The 15,595-nt window shown below is 39.4% G+C and overlaps 1 protein-coding gene across 1 annotated transcript in view; it reads left to right on the top strand.

Moving 5' to 3' along the window:
- Capza1 (capping actin protein of muscle Z-line subunit alpha 1) overlaps positions 1–15,595 on the top strand; it is a 40,678-nt gene that overhangs the window by 10,605 nt on the left and 14,478 nt on the right. Inside the window, exons 2-5 of the mRNA XM_028889955.2 lie at positions 9,251–9,314; positions 11,500–11,551; positions 14,007–14,070; positions 14,821–15,027. Of these exons, the coding sequence (XP_028745788.1) occupies positions 9,251–9,314; positions 11,500–11,551; positions 14,007–14,070; positions 14,821–15,027 (387 nt within the window). The remainder of the gene's footprint in view (positions 1–9,250; positions 9,315–11,499; positions 11,552–14,006; positions 14,071–14,820; positions 15,028–15,595) is intronic.

Genomic DNA, 15,595 nt, shown 5'->3' with positions numbered 1-15,595 from the left:
CTGTGGAAGTGTCTACCACTGACCTGTATATGCAACCCTTTTTAAAATTGTGTTTTGACTTTGGGTGGTTTGCCTGAGTATGTGCATCACATGAATGCCTAGTACCTGGACTGGAGCTTGTGCACCGCCATGTGGGTTCTGGGAAGTCTCTCACCCACTGAGCCATCACTCTGGCTCTTATTCTTACTTTTTTAATTTTGAGACATCATTAAGCATTTAAAACAAAGAATTGCCCAAGATGTCTTTGAATTTATGATTTTTCTGCCTGTCTCCTAAGTAGCTGGATTAAACCTGGCCTCTCAATAGTTTAAACATTTGAATCTGAATTTGGAACCAGGGAAATTATCTATGTGATCCAAAAATTTTGATGGCATCTTCTTCTAAAACAGGTATTATACTAAGTAAGGCACATCACTAAGATCAGGTGAAGTCTTTGGGTAAGAGCAATAAGTGGGCATTTTTTTTCCTTTTTAGGCTAATTTGTTATTACATTATTAGCAGGGACCTTTTCCAGGGCCCCAAGGGGAAGCCCTTATATCTCAAAACTATAAGGAACCTTAGAGTTCCTTCTTCAGTCATTCATACCTTTTTTAATTTTTTGAAGACAAGATCACTATGTAGCCCACACTGGTCTCAGATTCATCATTCACTCATCTCTTCTGACTGTAGGCATGTATCAACACACCTTCCTCTATTCTTTCAATGTAATTTCCCCCCAGAAGTATCCGAAGTATTTTGCAGAGTCTAGCTTTAAAATTCCACCTTCCTCTGCCTTGTAGGGTTTTGTTTTTTTTTTCCCACAACCTAACCCATATATCATGTCCTTCCTCTTAAGATCTGTGTCCTATATTCTTTATACTTTTGATTTGGCACTTCTGGATTGTAGTTATTTTAAACCTTTTTTAGAGCTGGAGAGACGACTCAGTGGTTAAGAGCACATACTGTTGCAAAGGACCTGAGTTTGCTTCCCAGCACCCACATCAAGTGCTCACAACTATAATTCTAGCTACAGGGGATCCCCTGTTTTCTTCTGGACTGTGTGGACACAGTCACCCATGAGCACATGGCCACACACATTTACTCAAAAGTTAGAATAAAATACATCTTGAAAAACAAATAAGTACTTGTTTTTAAATCCCTATTTGTTCGAGTAAATTTCTTTGCTAACCTTAGTAAATATGCAGAAATTGGAAGGGTGAGGTACTAAATGTGGTTTATCTTGTGTTCTTTGTATCCACCATTATTTGAACTTCATATTAGCGGAAGGTAGTGACATACAACCTTGGCAGCTGTTGGAATCTGCTGAGGAAGTTTTGTAAAAGCCAGCCCCTACTAAATCTTACACGACTGCCTGTTAAGAGAGCTGTCACATCAAAATCTCTGCAGTTCAAACCCAAGCATCTGCCCAGTCAGATCCCCCTGGTGATTTCAGTGTTTAAAGCAAATGGAATGTTTCATGTTCTTTTTTAACCTCATCTTTAGTACCACCTCAGTACCTGGGATCTAATGAATTGTTTTTGTTTATTTGCTTTCTTTGTTTGAGTAAATGAACAAGTTACTAAACACAAAGGTTTGAACTTTTAAAAGAAGACACATAACTCAAATTTTGATAATGCCTGGCCATTTGCTTAAGAGAAAAAATTAAGTACTGTGTCTAACTATGTTTTATGTTAAATTGGATAGTTAAAATGGTCCTCAGTATGCACAGGAATTATACTCACAAATGAAGAAACTAAATTCAAGCAATTGAATGGGAAAGATGTTCTGGGAAATAGTTTGATTCCCAGTAACTTCAAAGAAAAAGTAAAATTGGTTTAAGGGGAGGAGGTTGTATCTTTTCATTAAAATGTCATAAACACAGCATTTTTTCCCCTTGCAGTAAACTTTATGCTTAAGCATGCCATTTTTAGACAGCATGATATAAACTGTTATAACATACAATGGTGACTCCTATTAAGAAAAAGTTATTTGGTACATGTTAAAACGGTAAGAAACTATGCAGGATTGTTGTGGTAAAGCAAAGATTATGTTCACCTCCTAATACAGTAAGGATTGCTGGGATTTATAGCCAGTGGACAGAGATTTAGGTATCAGTAGATGGAAAATAATTAGAAAGAGAAATCAAAGGCAAAGCAGTTCTTGCTGAAGGCAGGCCACGGTTGTATGCAGCGAGGCGGTAGAATGAAGTACTTCTTAGTACCAAAGGAGGGAAATTATTGCTGAGCTCAAGTTGTCAGGCCCGCATGCAAGTGCCTTCTCCTCCTGAGCCATCTCTCTTGAAGATGATCTGCTTTTTGTTTGTTGTTTTTGCATCTGGGTTGAAGTATCTGGTATATCACCAGTAAACTGTCTAGAACGATAAGTTTAATAGATGTAAATTCCAAGCTGTGGTAGACAAATTAGTAAGGAAAGTAGGCAAATGGTTTTGTTTTAAAGTAGCAATTATATTTTAAAAGTTCTACCAATTCCAGCTGTCGTCATACACCCTTAATATTGAAAGTTTGCTAAAGTAAAATACACAACACACATTAAGCCATGAAAACCCCTTATCAAACTTCTTCGCTCTCTTTTGAACTTGACCTTGACATCTACCAGGTCCTATCTACCTTGGGAGGTGGCAAGAGAGAACCAACTCCTAAGAGTTGTCCTCTGACCTCCACAAGGGTGCCCTAGTGTACACATGTGTACACACACACATATACTCACACTAAAAATATTTAAGGAATTTTTTTAAACGAGACCAAATTGAGGCAAATATAAATAAAAATATATTTTATTTTTAAAAAATGCAAATGTCGCACCTGGTGATAGTGATGGTAGTGATAGCAATGGTGAAGGCCTTTAATCCCAGCACTCCGGCAGAGGCAGGCAGATCTATGTGAGGTCCGAGGATAGCCTGGTCTACAAAGCAAGTTCCAAGACTGCCAAAAGAAAAAAAAAAAAACATGCTAATGATCTCAGAATTTAGGAGACTGAGGCAAGAAGATCACCACCACATAAGGAGTTTAATTAAGGCTAGCCTTGGATACATAGTGAAGCCTTATCTCAAAAGAAAGAAAGAGAGAAAGAACAAAGTCCAGGCATCTTTAATCCTGGCATGGAGGAGGCAGAGACAAGTGGGGCCAGCCTGGTGTCCTACTGAGTGAGTTCTAGGCCAGCCAGAACTATATGGTGAGACCTCGTCTCAAAACAAAACAAAAAAGAGAACCCCACTAACAAAGTGACGTACACCTGCCAGTAATTCTTATAGTTGGGAAGCTAAGGTCACAGAATTGCTGAGATCAGTTGCGGAGTTCAGTAGGAGATAGGTGTTCTGTGCTTGTGTTTATCCCATCCTGAATGTCTTCAAATGGGAAAATCTCCCTTAGGGAAAAACATTGAATTCTGTGCAGAAAGAACTTTCTATCAGGATAGGAGTAAAGCGTATTCTTTTCAAGAAACAAATCCAACTATTTATCCTTTATTTCTGGAAAGGAGTAGAATAAAAGCATTTATGGCATTGTGTTCTATGAGTGAAAAATCAATTTAACACTTGAAAGGCTGTGTGTTCTTGATGGTCTCAAATGCATGGAGGTTGCTTTTTCCCAGCACTTGAACCAGAATTCATTTCTGCTACTTATGTTCTTCTCTCACTGTTGCATACTTGAGCTCTTCTCTTTAGAGAACAGAAGAGAACTTTGGGTTTACTTTTCTCTTTCAATTTCATCTCATTTGAGCCTAAATTGTCAAGCATACAACCCTTTATAGATAGGAAAGGAATAGGTGAGCTCTTGGTCTATTAAAGTCCTTCCTTGCTGCCGACAGCATTTTGACAATGCCTCATTTCGTTCTTTTACCTTCCTTGACCTTTTTGTTTTAGATTTGTTTGTTTTTATTTTATTTGTTTTGTTTGTTTTTCAAGATACGATTTATTTATGTAGCCCTGACTGTCCTGGAACTAGCTCTGAGTGTTGGGATTAAAGGCCTTTGCCGCCACTACTGGCTGGGAGATGTGTTATCAGCATATACTTACTTTTAGAATTTAAGCACTTTGCCTGACTGAGGGGAGTTTCACATTTCTGTGGTGTCATGAGAAACACTGGCAGAACATGACCATGACCACTCAGCTCATTTGCCACAAATAAAGCCTGGTGGCCCACAGCCTTAATACAAGCATTCAGTAGGCAAAGGCAGGTGGATCTCTGAGTTTGAAGCCAGCCTGGTCTAGTTCCAGGAGAATCAGGACTACATAGAGAAACCCTCTCTCAAAAAGCCAAAAAAAAAGAAAGAAAGAAAAAGAAAACATTTCATTGTTCAAAGAGATATACTAATTTCTTAACTTATTGATACCAAAAGCCAACTGTTGTTCTATATACTAAGGAAAATATACATTAGAAAATCATATTTCAACATTTAATCTTTTGAGTTTTTTTACACAGTGACTCTGGCTGGCTTGGATGTCTTTGAACTTGCAGTGATCCTCCTGTCTCAACCTCCTAAATGCTGGGATTATAGGACTCAGTCAGCCACTACATTGATAGCTACATTTAGACTTTGTGTCAGGGACCAGCCCCCACACTTATTTACCCCAGGAACCCTTGAGGATTGAGGGATAAGAGACTTGGTTAAAAAGTTAAGAAGCAGAGAGAAAGCCAGGTGGTGGTGGCGCATGCATTTAATCCTAGTACTCAGCAGGCAGAGCCAGGTGGATCTCTGTGAGTTGGAGGCCAGCCTTGTCTACAGCGTGAGATCCAGGACAGGCACCAAAACTACACAGAGAAACTCTGTCACCCTGTCTCTGGGGGGTGGGGGTGGGGGGGGGGGAGAAGCAGAGAGAAAACACAGCATAGACTCAGGTGGGCCTGGATCCTTATCTACCAGCCCAGAACTTTATTCCAAAGGTCCATTTATAACAATGCCAAGGAGTGGAGCAAAAGACTTTTCCCTTGCTAGTTACAGTCACCTAGTACCCAGGCCTGTGGTCCAATCAACCTCTTCTGCAGTCCTGCTGGGTACAGCCACTAGGAAACCTAGTGGGGTCCAACAACTTTAAGTTTTCCTGTTTGTGCTTTAATTTTTTTTTTTTTGTTTCTTTTCTTTTCTTCCTCCCCCTGCCCCATGCTTTAATTTTTTAAATATTTTATTTACTCGTTCAGTGTGGATTTGCATGAATGTGTACTTGCACACGCAGAAGTTAACAGACAGTTTGAGTCAGTTCTCAGCTTCCACCATGTAGATTCTGAATGCCACAGATTGAACTCAGATCATCAGGCTTGGCAGCAAGTGCCTCTACCCACTGAGTCAGCTTGCTGGCTGCCATTTAGGTTTAAGTAATGTACTAGTGCACTCAGTGTCCAGCTTATTTTCAAAGGACTTGTGAGAATGACTTGGAGGCCTGTGAGATAGCCCAGTGGATAATTTTGTACTTGTGTATAGGCCTGAGAACTTGAGTTCTTCCCTGGATCCCACAAGGTGAAGGGAAGAACCAACCTTGGAGAGTTGTCTTCTGACCTCCCACTACATCCCTTCCATGACAGATGCATACCTGCTCATATACACACAGAAAATGGCTAGACTTTGATGTGACCATAAAGAACTTAAAATTGTATGAGGTGTGCTAATGGGGAAATAGGAACTGCCTTACCTGTTAGGTAATCGTCTTTGCTCTACGTATGTGTTTTTAACATCTTCCTGTGTGGCACAGTAAGAATTGAGGCACTTTTGTTGCCTTTCTTCCACAGCATACTAGAACTATCCTGAGGAATGAATTCCTTTGAGATTAAGCCTTGCCTTAGTCAGGTTTTCTCTTGCTATGACTAAATGAGACACCATGACCAAAAGGAAGTTGGGGAGGAAAAGGTTTATTTTGCTTATCCTTTCACATCACCATTCTTCATTGAAGGAAGTCAGACCAGAAACCTGGAGAGACAGGAGCTAGTACAGAAACCATGGAAGAATGCTGTTCACTGGCTGGGTCCTCATGGCTTACTCCTCCTGCTTTTTTATGCCAGACCAGGGATGGTACCACCCACCATGGGCAGGGCCCTCCATCATCAATCATTAATTAAGAAAATATCCTACAGGCTTTCCTATAGCCTTGTCATATGGGGGCATTTTCTCAGTTGAGGTTCTTTCCTATCTGATGACTCTAACTTATGTCAGGTTGAAAAAAAACTAGCCAGCACAGGCCAGCTAATTATCACTATGTCCACCATAATTTTATTAATATTAAGTATCTGTATGAAGATATTGTCAAATGGCAAGTAGAAGCACATCTAGAAGAACTCCAAGAATAAGGAGGAAAGGACCCAGACAGTCTTACAGCATATAATTGAGGGATTACTGTCTAGCTTTATTCTATTTAGGCTAAGCTAGAGCAAAACCAGCATTTATTCTCAGAATATAACATTGCGAATGAACACTGAGCTAGTCACAGTGTCTCACAGTGTAATCCCAGAACTGGCTGAAGCAGGAGTTCAAGGCCAGTATGAGCTATATACTGAGTTTGAGGCCAGACTGGGCTATATAAGGTCCCATCTCAGTCCCTTCTCCTTCACCCCACCGAACCTCCAAAAAAGAGAGGCCCTGCAGCACTAAAGGTAACCTGCTGCTGCCTTGAGACTTACTCAAAAGATAAGGTGTTCATGCTGGGCATGGTGGCACATGCCTGTATTTTTTTTATCCCAGCACCTGGAAGGTGGAGGCAGGTGGATCTCAATGAGTTTGAGGCCATCCTGGTCTACAGAGTGAGCCAGAGCTGTGTTGAGAGACCCTGTCTCCAAAAAAAAAAAAAAGTGCTTGTACCCTGATCAGAAGCAGCAAGTCTAGCCTTGCCCTTAAAAGAACTAGAGACAGGCTATAGGTAAAATGAACAGGAAAGCTGAATGGAGCACCAAACAAGAATAGTTTGTATCCTCTTAGGGATAATTGTATATACATAAAAGGAAATTACTAAAAATCAGGACAGTGAAAACTTGGGAAAGTCAAAATAATTATCTGAACAGCAAATTGGGCATAGCTGAAGAGGATGTTAGTGAATTGAAAAATGGAACTGCCCAAAGCATAAAATGAAAGTTAAATATAGAAGAAGAAATGAGATACAGGGTAGATTCTAACATTCTAGCATTCATTTATAGTAACTGATCATGAGGGAGATTGGCTATGAAGGACAGAAGAGGGAGGCCACAGTGAGTAATAGAAGAAAATTTCTCCATAATGCTTTGGCCCTCTAATACAGAGCTGAGTAGTACAAATGATAGGAGTCAACTCTGTCCAGACTTTAAAATCAGTGACAGTGCTAATTTTCCTCATTATGTGGGTTGCTTTAGAATTCTAACCAGTTATCAGGTCAAGGAAACTTTCTCTGTTACTTCCAAACCCAGTAATTTGTTGGATTCTAAGATATTAAGTGTTGAGTTTTATCATTTGTTTTCCAATAAGATTTGGGTGATCATATGACCTTGCTCCTTTTAATTTGTAAGTCACATCATTGGTACTAAACCTTGCATTTAGGTAATTGCTATTTTGTAAGCCGTTGTTTCCTGTCCCGACTGCCTGGTCCCAAATAACCGACTCAGAGGCTGAATATGAATTATAAATGCTTGGCCAATAGCTCAAGCTTGTTACTAGCTAACTCTTACACTTACATTAACTCATATTTGTATTTATGCTTTACCACGTGGCTCACGACTTGTTACCTCATTTTTTATACATTCTGCTTGCTTGGCGGCTGGCTGATGTCTCTCTGACACCACCCTCTCCGCCCCTCACCCCCAGCATTTCCAGTTTGGCTTTCCCACCTAGCCTTATTCTGCCTTGCTATATGCCAATCAGCTTTTTTATTAACCAATGAAAGTAATACATATACACAGCATACAGAAGGATTATTCCACAGCACTATTTGATATTGATATTTACTTTGTTTGGAATATTTAGTTTTGCTTAAAATGTTTATGAGCGATTATAACTTGATTTATTTGTGATTGTTTTATGTTTTGACCAAAGCTGACTATTCAGTTTTTAAAACAAAAATTCAAGGGGTTGGAGATATGGCCCAGTGGTTAAGATTGTTTACTGTTCTTGCAGAAGACCCACTTGGGTTCATTTCCCCAGGTCCCATAAGGGTATTCACAACCACCTATGAGATCTGTTGTTCTCTTCTGGACTCCTCAGCCTCCTGCACACATGTGATGCACATAAACTCTCTCTCTCTCTTTCTCTCATACTCATACACACACACACACACACACACACACACACAGGTTTTTTTAAAATTCAAAATGACTGTTAGCACATATATTTAAAAATATACCTATATTGATAGAAACAGCTTTGGGATTTTTTGTAGAAAGAAAATCTAAAGGCCTCTAAACAGTAACGCTTTAAATAAATTTATTTCAAGAGGTATTCTAGGCAAGGAAAGTAGCCCAGTTGGTAGAGTATTTGCTTAGTGTGCATAAAGCCCTGAGTTACATCTCAGCACCACATAGAACTGGCTGTGTACACCTATAATCCTAGTACAGGGAAGGATAGGCAAGAGCAGCTATTTAGCAAGTTTGAGCCATCCTGAGCTACAAGGTATCTTGTTGCAAAAACAAGCAGCTGGAGAGACGGTTCAGCAGGAAGTCTTTGTGTTCTTGCAGAGGGTCAGAGATGCATTGCTAGTTATAGGTGACTTACATTTGCCTCTAGTTCCAGCTCTGGTGATGCCCTTTTCTAGCTTCTGTATACCACTAGAACCTACAGGCATATATACAGACACATGCATATATTAATAAATCTTTAAAACAAACAATCACTGGGGCTGGAAAGATGGATCCGTGGATAAGAGCACTGACTGCTCTTCCAGAGGACTGGGATTTGATTCCCAGGACCCATATGCCATCTCATAGCTGTCTGTAACTCCAGTTCTAGGGGATATGATATCTTATTCTGGCCTCTGTGGGCACTGCATGTGTGTGATGCATAAACACACGTGCAGGCAAAATACCCATACACATAAAATGAAAATGAAGGGGAATTTTTTTTATTCGAAATCACAAAATTTTTATGATTTTCATTTACATGTTTGTTTGTTTGTCTTGTTGGGCTTCTTTTTCGGGAGTTAGAGGGAGAGAGGTAGATACAGTCTCACTATATCACCCCAACTGACCTCAAACACAAGATCTTCCTAGTAGTGCCTCTTAAGTGCTAGGATTAGACAATGCCCAGCTATACCCAGCTGTTTGTTTCTCTTCACAGTACACTTAATATAAATTTTATTCCTCTTTAGGTACGCATAGCTGCTAAATTCATCACCCATGCACCCCCTGGGGAGTTTAATGAAGTATTCAATGGTAAGTAAAGATTAATATTGAGCTGTTCTAAGTCTTCCTTAATTATTGTTATTATTTAGCTTTCCCCCTTTTTTTTCTTTTTAAAATTTTATTCCATATACTTATTTGGGAGGGGGGCAACTTGTGAGAGTCAGTTCTTCTACCACATGGGTCCTGGGAACTGAATTCAGGTCCTCAAGCCTAGAAGCAAGCTCTTTACTTCTGAGGCATGTCACCAGCCCTTTCTCTTTTTAAATATTGGTCTTTTGTGGCCCAGGCTGGCCTTGAACTCTTGAATGCTGGAACATGGGCGTCCGTCAATATGCCTAGCTGTGAGTGCTTGCTGTCTGCTGATTCATAATGACCAGTTAGAACTTTGCTAAAGAAACCAACATTTAGAAACATTGAAATAATTTGTTCAAGGCTACTCAGCTTGCTAAATGTAAAAGTTAGGATTCCGCTTTAGGTTTGAATCAGATACTTAGTTTTGCCTAGTCCATTGATTAGGATCCCACTCTCAGGTAAGGAAAGACTAAGGTAGCTGGCTGGAATAGTGGCTCACACCTGCAGTCCCAGCACTAGGGAGGCAGAAAGGGTTGCTGCAAGTTCCGGTACAGCCTGGACCAAAGACTGTCTCAAAACTAAAAAATAGCTTCATGTTTAGAAAGAATGGCAGTAAACTGGCTTTTTAATTCTTTTACTTTTTGATGCCTCCTATGTCTTTAGTTTTATCATGATAACTAAAAGCTTCTGTTCTCACTGCCTTTCTCAGGAAGTCCCATACTAAAGGACATTTCCCAGGACTAATGAGGCTGAACTGAATCTATCTGAAGTCATTAAAATTTCAGATTTAGTGGTGCACGCCTTTAATCCCAGCACTTGGGAGGCAGAGGCAGGCGGATCTCTGTGAGTTCGAGGCCAGCCTGGACTACCAAGTGAGTTCCAGGAAAGGCGCAAAGCTACACAGAGAAACCCTGTCTCGAAAAACCAAAAAAAAAAAAAAAAATTTCAGATTTAGCCAGGCAGTGGTGGCACATTTTAATCCCAACACTTAGGAGGCAGAAGCAGGCCATCTCTGAATTCAAGGCCTGCCTGGTCTACAGAGCAAGTTCTACTATGGCCAGGGCTACAGAGAGAAACCCTGTCTCAAATAAATAAATAAATAAATAAATAAATAAATAAATAAATAAATAAATAAATAAATAAATAAATAAATAATAAAAATAAATGATTCAGATTTAGACAGAAATGGTGGCCCATGCTTGTAAGCGCAGTACCCAAGAGGCTGAAGCAGAAGAATTACTCTAGTTTCAGGCTAGCCTAAGGTACAGAATGAGCCTTTGTTTAAAAAACAAAAACTAGAAAAATTATTAAATAAATGTACAGATTCGCCTTTATCATCCCCTCAAGATTTTCATCTATTAGATATTAGGTGAGTGTGGTGGTGCATACCTGTAATCCCAGCACTTGGGATGCTGAGCCAGGACGATTACAAATTCAGGGAAACCTGGACTACATAGTGAGACCCGATCTCAAAAACCAAACTCAAACCATAAAAAGAGGTCTTAGTTTTCTATGGTTCATCTATGCTAGGTATGGTGGCACACATCTGTAATCCCAGGACTTGGGAGGTGGAGGCAGGATAATCAAGAGTTCAAAGTCTCAGCTTTAGGCAACATGCTAAGTTTGAGGTCAGCTCAGCCTACAGCAGACTCAGTCTCAAATAAATAAACAAAAATTTCCTAAGGTTCTGGGATGTAGCTCAGTTGGTAGAGGGCTTACTTAGCATGCACAAAACCCTAGGTTTATTCCCTACCACAGCATAAATTGGGCATGGTGATCAGAAGTTCAAGTTTATCAGCAGCTGCTACGTAGTGAGGGAGTTTGAAGCCAACCTGAGTTTGTGATCCTATCAAGAGAGAAGGGGAACGCCCTGCCCCCCCCCCCCCGCCCCTACCCCCTCGCGGGGATGGATATGAATAAACTCCTTGACAGTTTTTGTTGGATTATGATAGCACACATAATTCTGTAGGAACCTGTGGACATTAGTGTCCATTACTCATTAGCATGTTTAGAATTTCCATACATGGAGTATACCTGAAGACTCATCTTGCAAGCCCTGAATTTTAAAAATATATTCTAGAAATGGACTAACATTTCTTGAGTTTGTTCTCTACTCAGTGTATTTCAATGCTTTCTTCCTTAGATGTCCGACTACTACTTAATAATGACAATCTCCTCAGGGAAGGGGCAGCACAGTAAGTACCCCCTAAGCCCATGGTTGGGAGTACCGCTCAGTAACAGAGAGCTTGACTCGGCTGTGTGTGAGAGGTGCTCAGTGCAGTTCAGCACTGCACACTGACAGTCTCATTCATTCCACTTGCATGTTCTGTCATTGGATAAACTGTGGTGGCAGTAAACTGGGACCGTGAGAACCTAGTTTAGACACTTCACACTAAAGCAGTTAGTTAGTCTTTGTGTTAGTGACTTCAAAAAGAATTTGTTTGTTTGCTTGCTTGTTTTGGCTAACAGTTTTATTAGTCCATAGTCCATGGCCCTATTGATTCTGGCCCAGGGTTAGATAGAGCATCATGGTGTCACAAACATGTGATAGAGATTTCTTACTTAATGGCAAACAGAAAGCACAGATAGGCAAGGCTTGGGACAAGATACAGCCCCCAAAGACATGCCTCCAGTGACCCATCTTTTTCAGCTAGGGCTTGCCTCCTCATATTTCTAGAACCTCCTAAAATCATTACAGCTGGGGACCAGACCTTCCAAACCAAGCCAAGACAGTCTCTTTCACTATAGAAAACTGTTTTAAGAGCTGTTACCTAGGAAACAATTGAGGACTGTTTTGGTACTGTTTCATAGTCAAACCATAAGTTTTGTTTACTTTTATTCTTCTCTTTTTAAAATTTATTTTTGGTAGAAGAAACAGAGCAAGTTTTAGACAAACAAGATAAGTGAGATGTTGCCACACACAAGAAAATAGTATTTTCAAGTCCTCTTTGTCGTCAAAAGCGTAGTGGTGGTGCTTACTTGGTTTGTCTTGCTTGTTGATTCTTCTTCTAGAATCAGATATAAACAGTGTGACTTTCAAGGGCCCATGTTATCTGGCTTTTGCTCTGTTCCTCCCAAAGTTCCTTTTCAGTTACTGTCTACCCAACTGGCCCAAAGTCTGTTTGTTAAGAGGAAACCTGAATTGGATATTGCTGGAGAGAAGTGGGCTGGGGGAAGGCAAGAAAGAACATGTCGATGCAAAACACATAACTATCATAACGTTATTTTGGTGTGCCGTTAAATTGATTTGACTTTGTTACCTAGTAAACAATCATCTGCCCTGTCCATGCTGCTTTTAGGACTAGATTCTGTTGATCTAGGTTTTCTAGACCATCACTGTAATTCTCATAATGACTGATACCCTAGATACAATTTACTTAGGAAACTGAGGCACACATTGAAGATAGCTCTATATATCACTTGACAGATTACCACTGATACTAGGGTGGAATGCCACTCCAAAGTGCTTCAAGGCAACCCTGGTAGTGCAAGCCTATAATCTCAGACTTTGGTTGGTGAAAACCAGAGGATTGACATGTGTTCAATGCTAGCCTGGGCTACAGACTGAAACTCTAACTCAGTGTTTCTCAGCCTTCCTAATGTTTCGACCCTTTAATACAGTTCCTTATGTTGTGGTGACCCCCAACCATAAACTTATTTTCATTGCTACTTCATAACTGTAATTTCACTACTGTTATGAATCATAATATAAATATCTGCATATGCAGATGGTCTTAGGTGACCCCAGTGAGAAGGTCATCCGTCCCCCACCCCCTTCCAAAGGGTTCCTGACCCATAGGTTGAAAAATACTTCCCTGATTTCTAATTAGGACTGGTTATGTTGATATGTAGTTCAGATGCTTCTGCGGTTTTAATTACAATGACAGACATTAAAGGTGTGTGTGTGTGTGTGTGTGTTCAAATTCTTAGAGATTTCAGGTTTTGGGAGAACTTACTTGTTAAAGAAGAATTTTCCTGTGCCCGAACAATCTGATTTTTTTTTTTTTTCTTATGGGGATGCAAAGCTCACTTTACTTCTGGAATGACATGCTCCAATCTCTTGGTCACACTCTTCCTGGTGCCTAGTACATGCTGTTTCAGCAGTCCTCACCATCATTATTGCTTCCTTTATAAACTGAAGGAGGCTTTATTATAGCTGGGTATAAAATATACATAGATAATGCATTAGATCAGCCTAGGATTTACCTTCTTCCCTATATTTTGGCACCAATGCTTCTAACCATAGCACCATTCCCTGATAGTGCCTAGCACTTCTGGTGTAAGTAGGATGTTATAGGTCTCATTGAAGAGTGAAGTTTATTTTGAGTGAAGTGACATTGTTAAGAGTGTTAAGCAGAGAATGACATGGTAAGACTTAAGGTTTAGAATAATCACCAGCTATGTATTCTGATGTAAGGGGCAAAGGCTGAATGACGACAAGACAACAGTTAAGAGACATGTCATTTAGAGTAGACGCAGTGGGCATGGGGAGTCAGATTTCAATTACTTACCATAGAACCGGTGGGTTGGATGTGAAGTGTCAGAGAAAGAAAAGCTAAGGATGATTCCATAGTTTTTGGATTAAGTAGCTGGTAAAATGGAGATATTATTTACTTTTTCAATTCTTCTTCTTTTTTTTTTTTTAAATAGTGCATTTGCCCAGTATAACATGGATCAGTTCACACCTGTGAAGATAGAAGGCTATGATGACCAGGTAACAACTGCTAGTTAGATAGTTAGTTAGTCTGTTAGATAATTAGATAGTCTGTGCTTGGCAGGTGATAGAGATGTAGACGCCATCAGCAGATAGTAAATTGGGTGCCAAATATATTTATGTCTTGTGTTTTAAAATAGTCTATATATTAGGAAATTCTTCCTCTTTCTGGTACTATTAGGTGGGTTTTTTAATAGGAAAAAAATGTTATTGACTTGATATGGAGCTCAGTCATAAGCTGTGCATTTGCAACCCCTGGGTTTCAGAGAGGTACAAAGTAAGAATCTAACAAAAATACCAGGAGACATTAAATTTGGACTAATTTCAGTTACTCAAGGAATTTACTAGTTAGGAGATAGAGGTGAGAAAAAGATTTCATTTAGTACATTTTTGAACTATGTAGCTGGATTACTTAAGTGCTCACAATAATACAATGGCCCTGAAAAGTTTCATATAGTATGTGAAAATGAATACATGAAAGTTGGTATTATAGCTAGGAATAAATGCACACATGGATATTAACATTAGATAGAAATCAAAAAATATAGGGAAGAGAAAAGTTTGTCCATAAATGGAGTATTTTTGTGAGAATAAAGATGATACTTGGTTTAAAAGTCAATATGGAAAAGAAAAGAAATGAAAAGTTAACTGTCCTAGGATATTTATTATTATTCCTTTTTTGCAAAACATGACAAGAATTGTCTTTTTTTTTTTATAGAGTTAATCATATTTGTAATTCTTCTCTGGAAGGTCTTAATTACAGAGCACGGTGACCTCGGTAACAGCAGATTTTTAGATCCAAGAAACAAAATTTCCTTTAAGTTTGATCATTTACGGAAAGAAGCAAGTGACCCCCAGCCAGAAGATGTGGACGGAGGCTTGAAGTCTTGGAGAGAATCCTGTGACAGTGCTTTAAGGGCCTATGTGAAAGACCATTATTCCAACGGCTTCTGTACTGTTAAGTATCCACCTGTTCCTCCCAACTGTTGGGACTCATTTTCTCACATTACCTTATCCTTTTGAAGCTTTGGCCACCAGACCTCACTTCTTTTCTCTTGGTTATGGTAACTTCCCTAAATCATTTCTAAAGGAATATACGTATATGAAAAATTCTTTTTTAGACTTACTTTTATTGTTTTTAATTATATATAAATGAGGGCAGGGGTTGCATGTGAGTACAGGTGCCCTTGGAAGCCAGAGGTAATTGACCCCCTGAAGATGTAGTTACAAGTGTTTGTGAACCATCTGATGTGGATACTGGAGACTGAACCCAGGTCCTCTACTAAAGTAGTACAAGCTCTTAATTACTGAGCCATTTCTCCAGCCGTAGAAAATTAAAAAAAATAAAAATCTCAGTACATAATAATTTAAAATATCCGTATTTTATATTTCTTTTATTTACTCACAAGAAATCACCTATACTCATCAAAAAGTTTTTTAAACCAGGTTTGATACATATAATCCCACAACATTTGGAAAGTAGAAGCAAAAGCATCAAGAGTTCACCTCACTGTGCAGAGAGCTA

The sequence above is a fragment of the Peromyscus leucopus genome, chromosome 6 (assembly GCF_004664715.2).
Source record: "Peromyscus leucopus breed LL Stock chromosome 6, UCI_PerLeu_2.1, whole genome shotgun sequence".
Lineage (NCBI taxonomy): Eukaryota > Metazoa > Chordata > Mammalia > Rodentia > Cricetidae > Peromyscus > Peromyscus leucopus.
The sequence above is the reverse complement of the archived record's forward strand: the minus strand, read 5'-3'. Positions and strand labels throughout refer to the sequence as shown.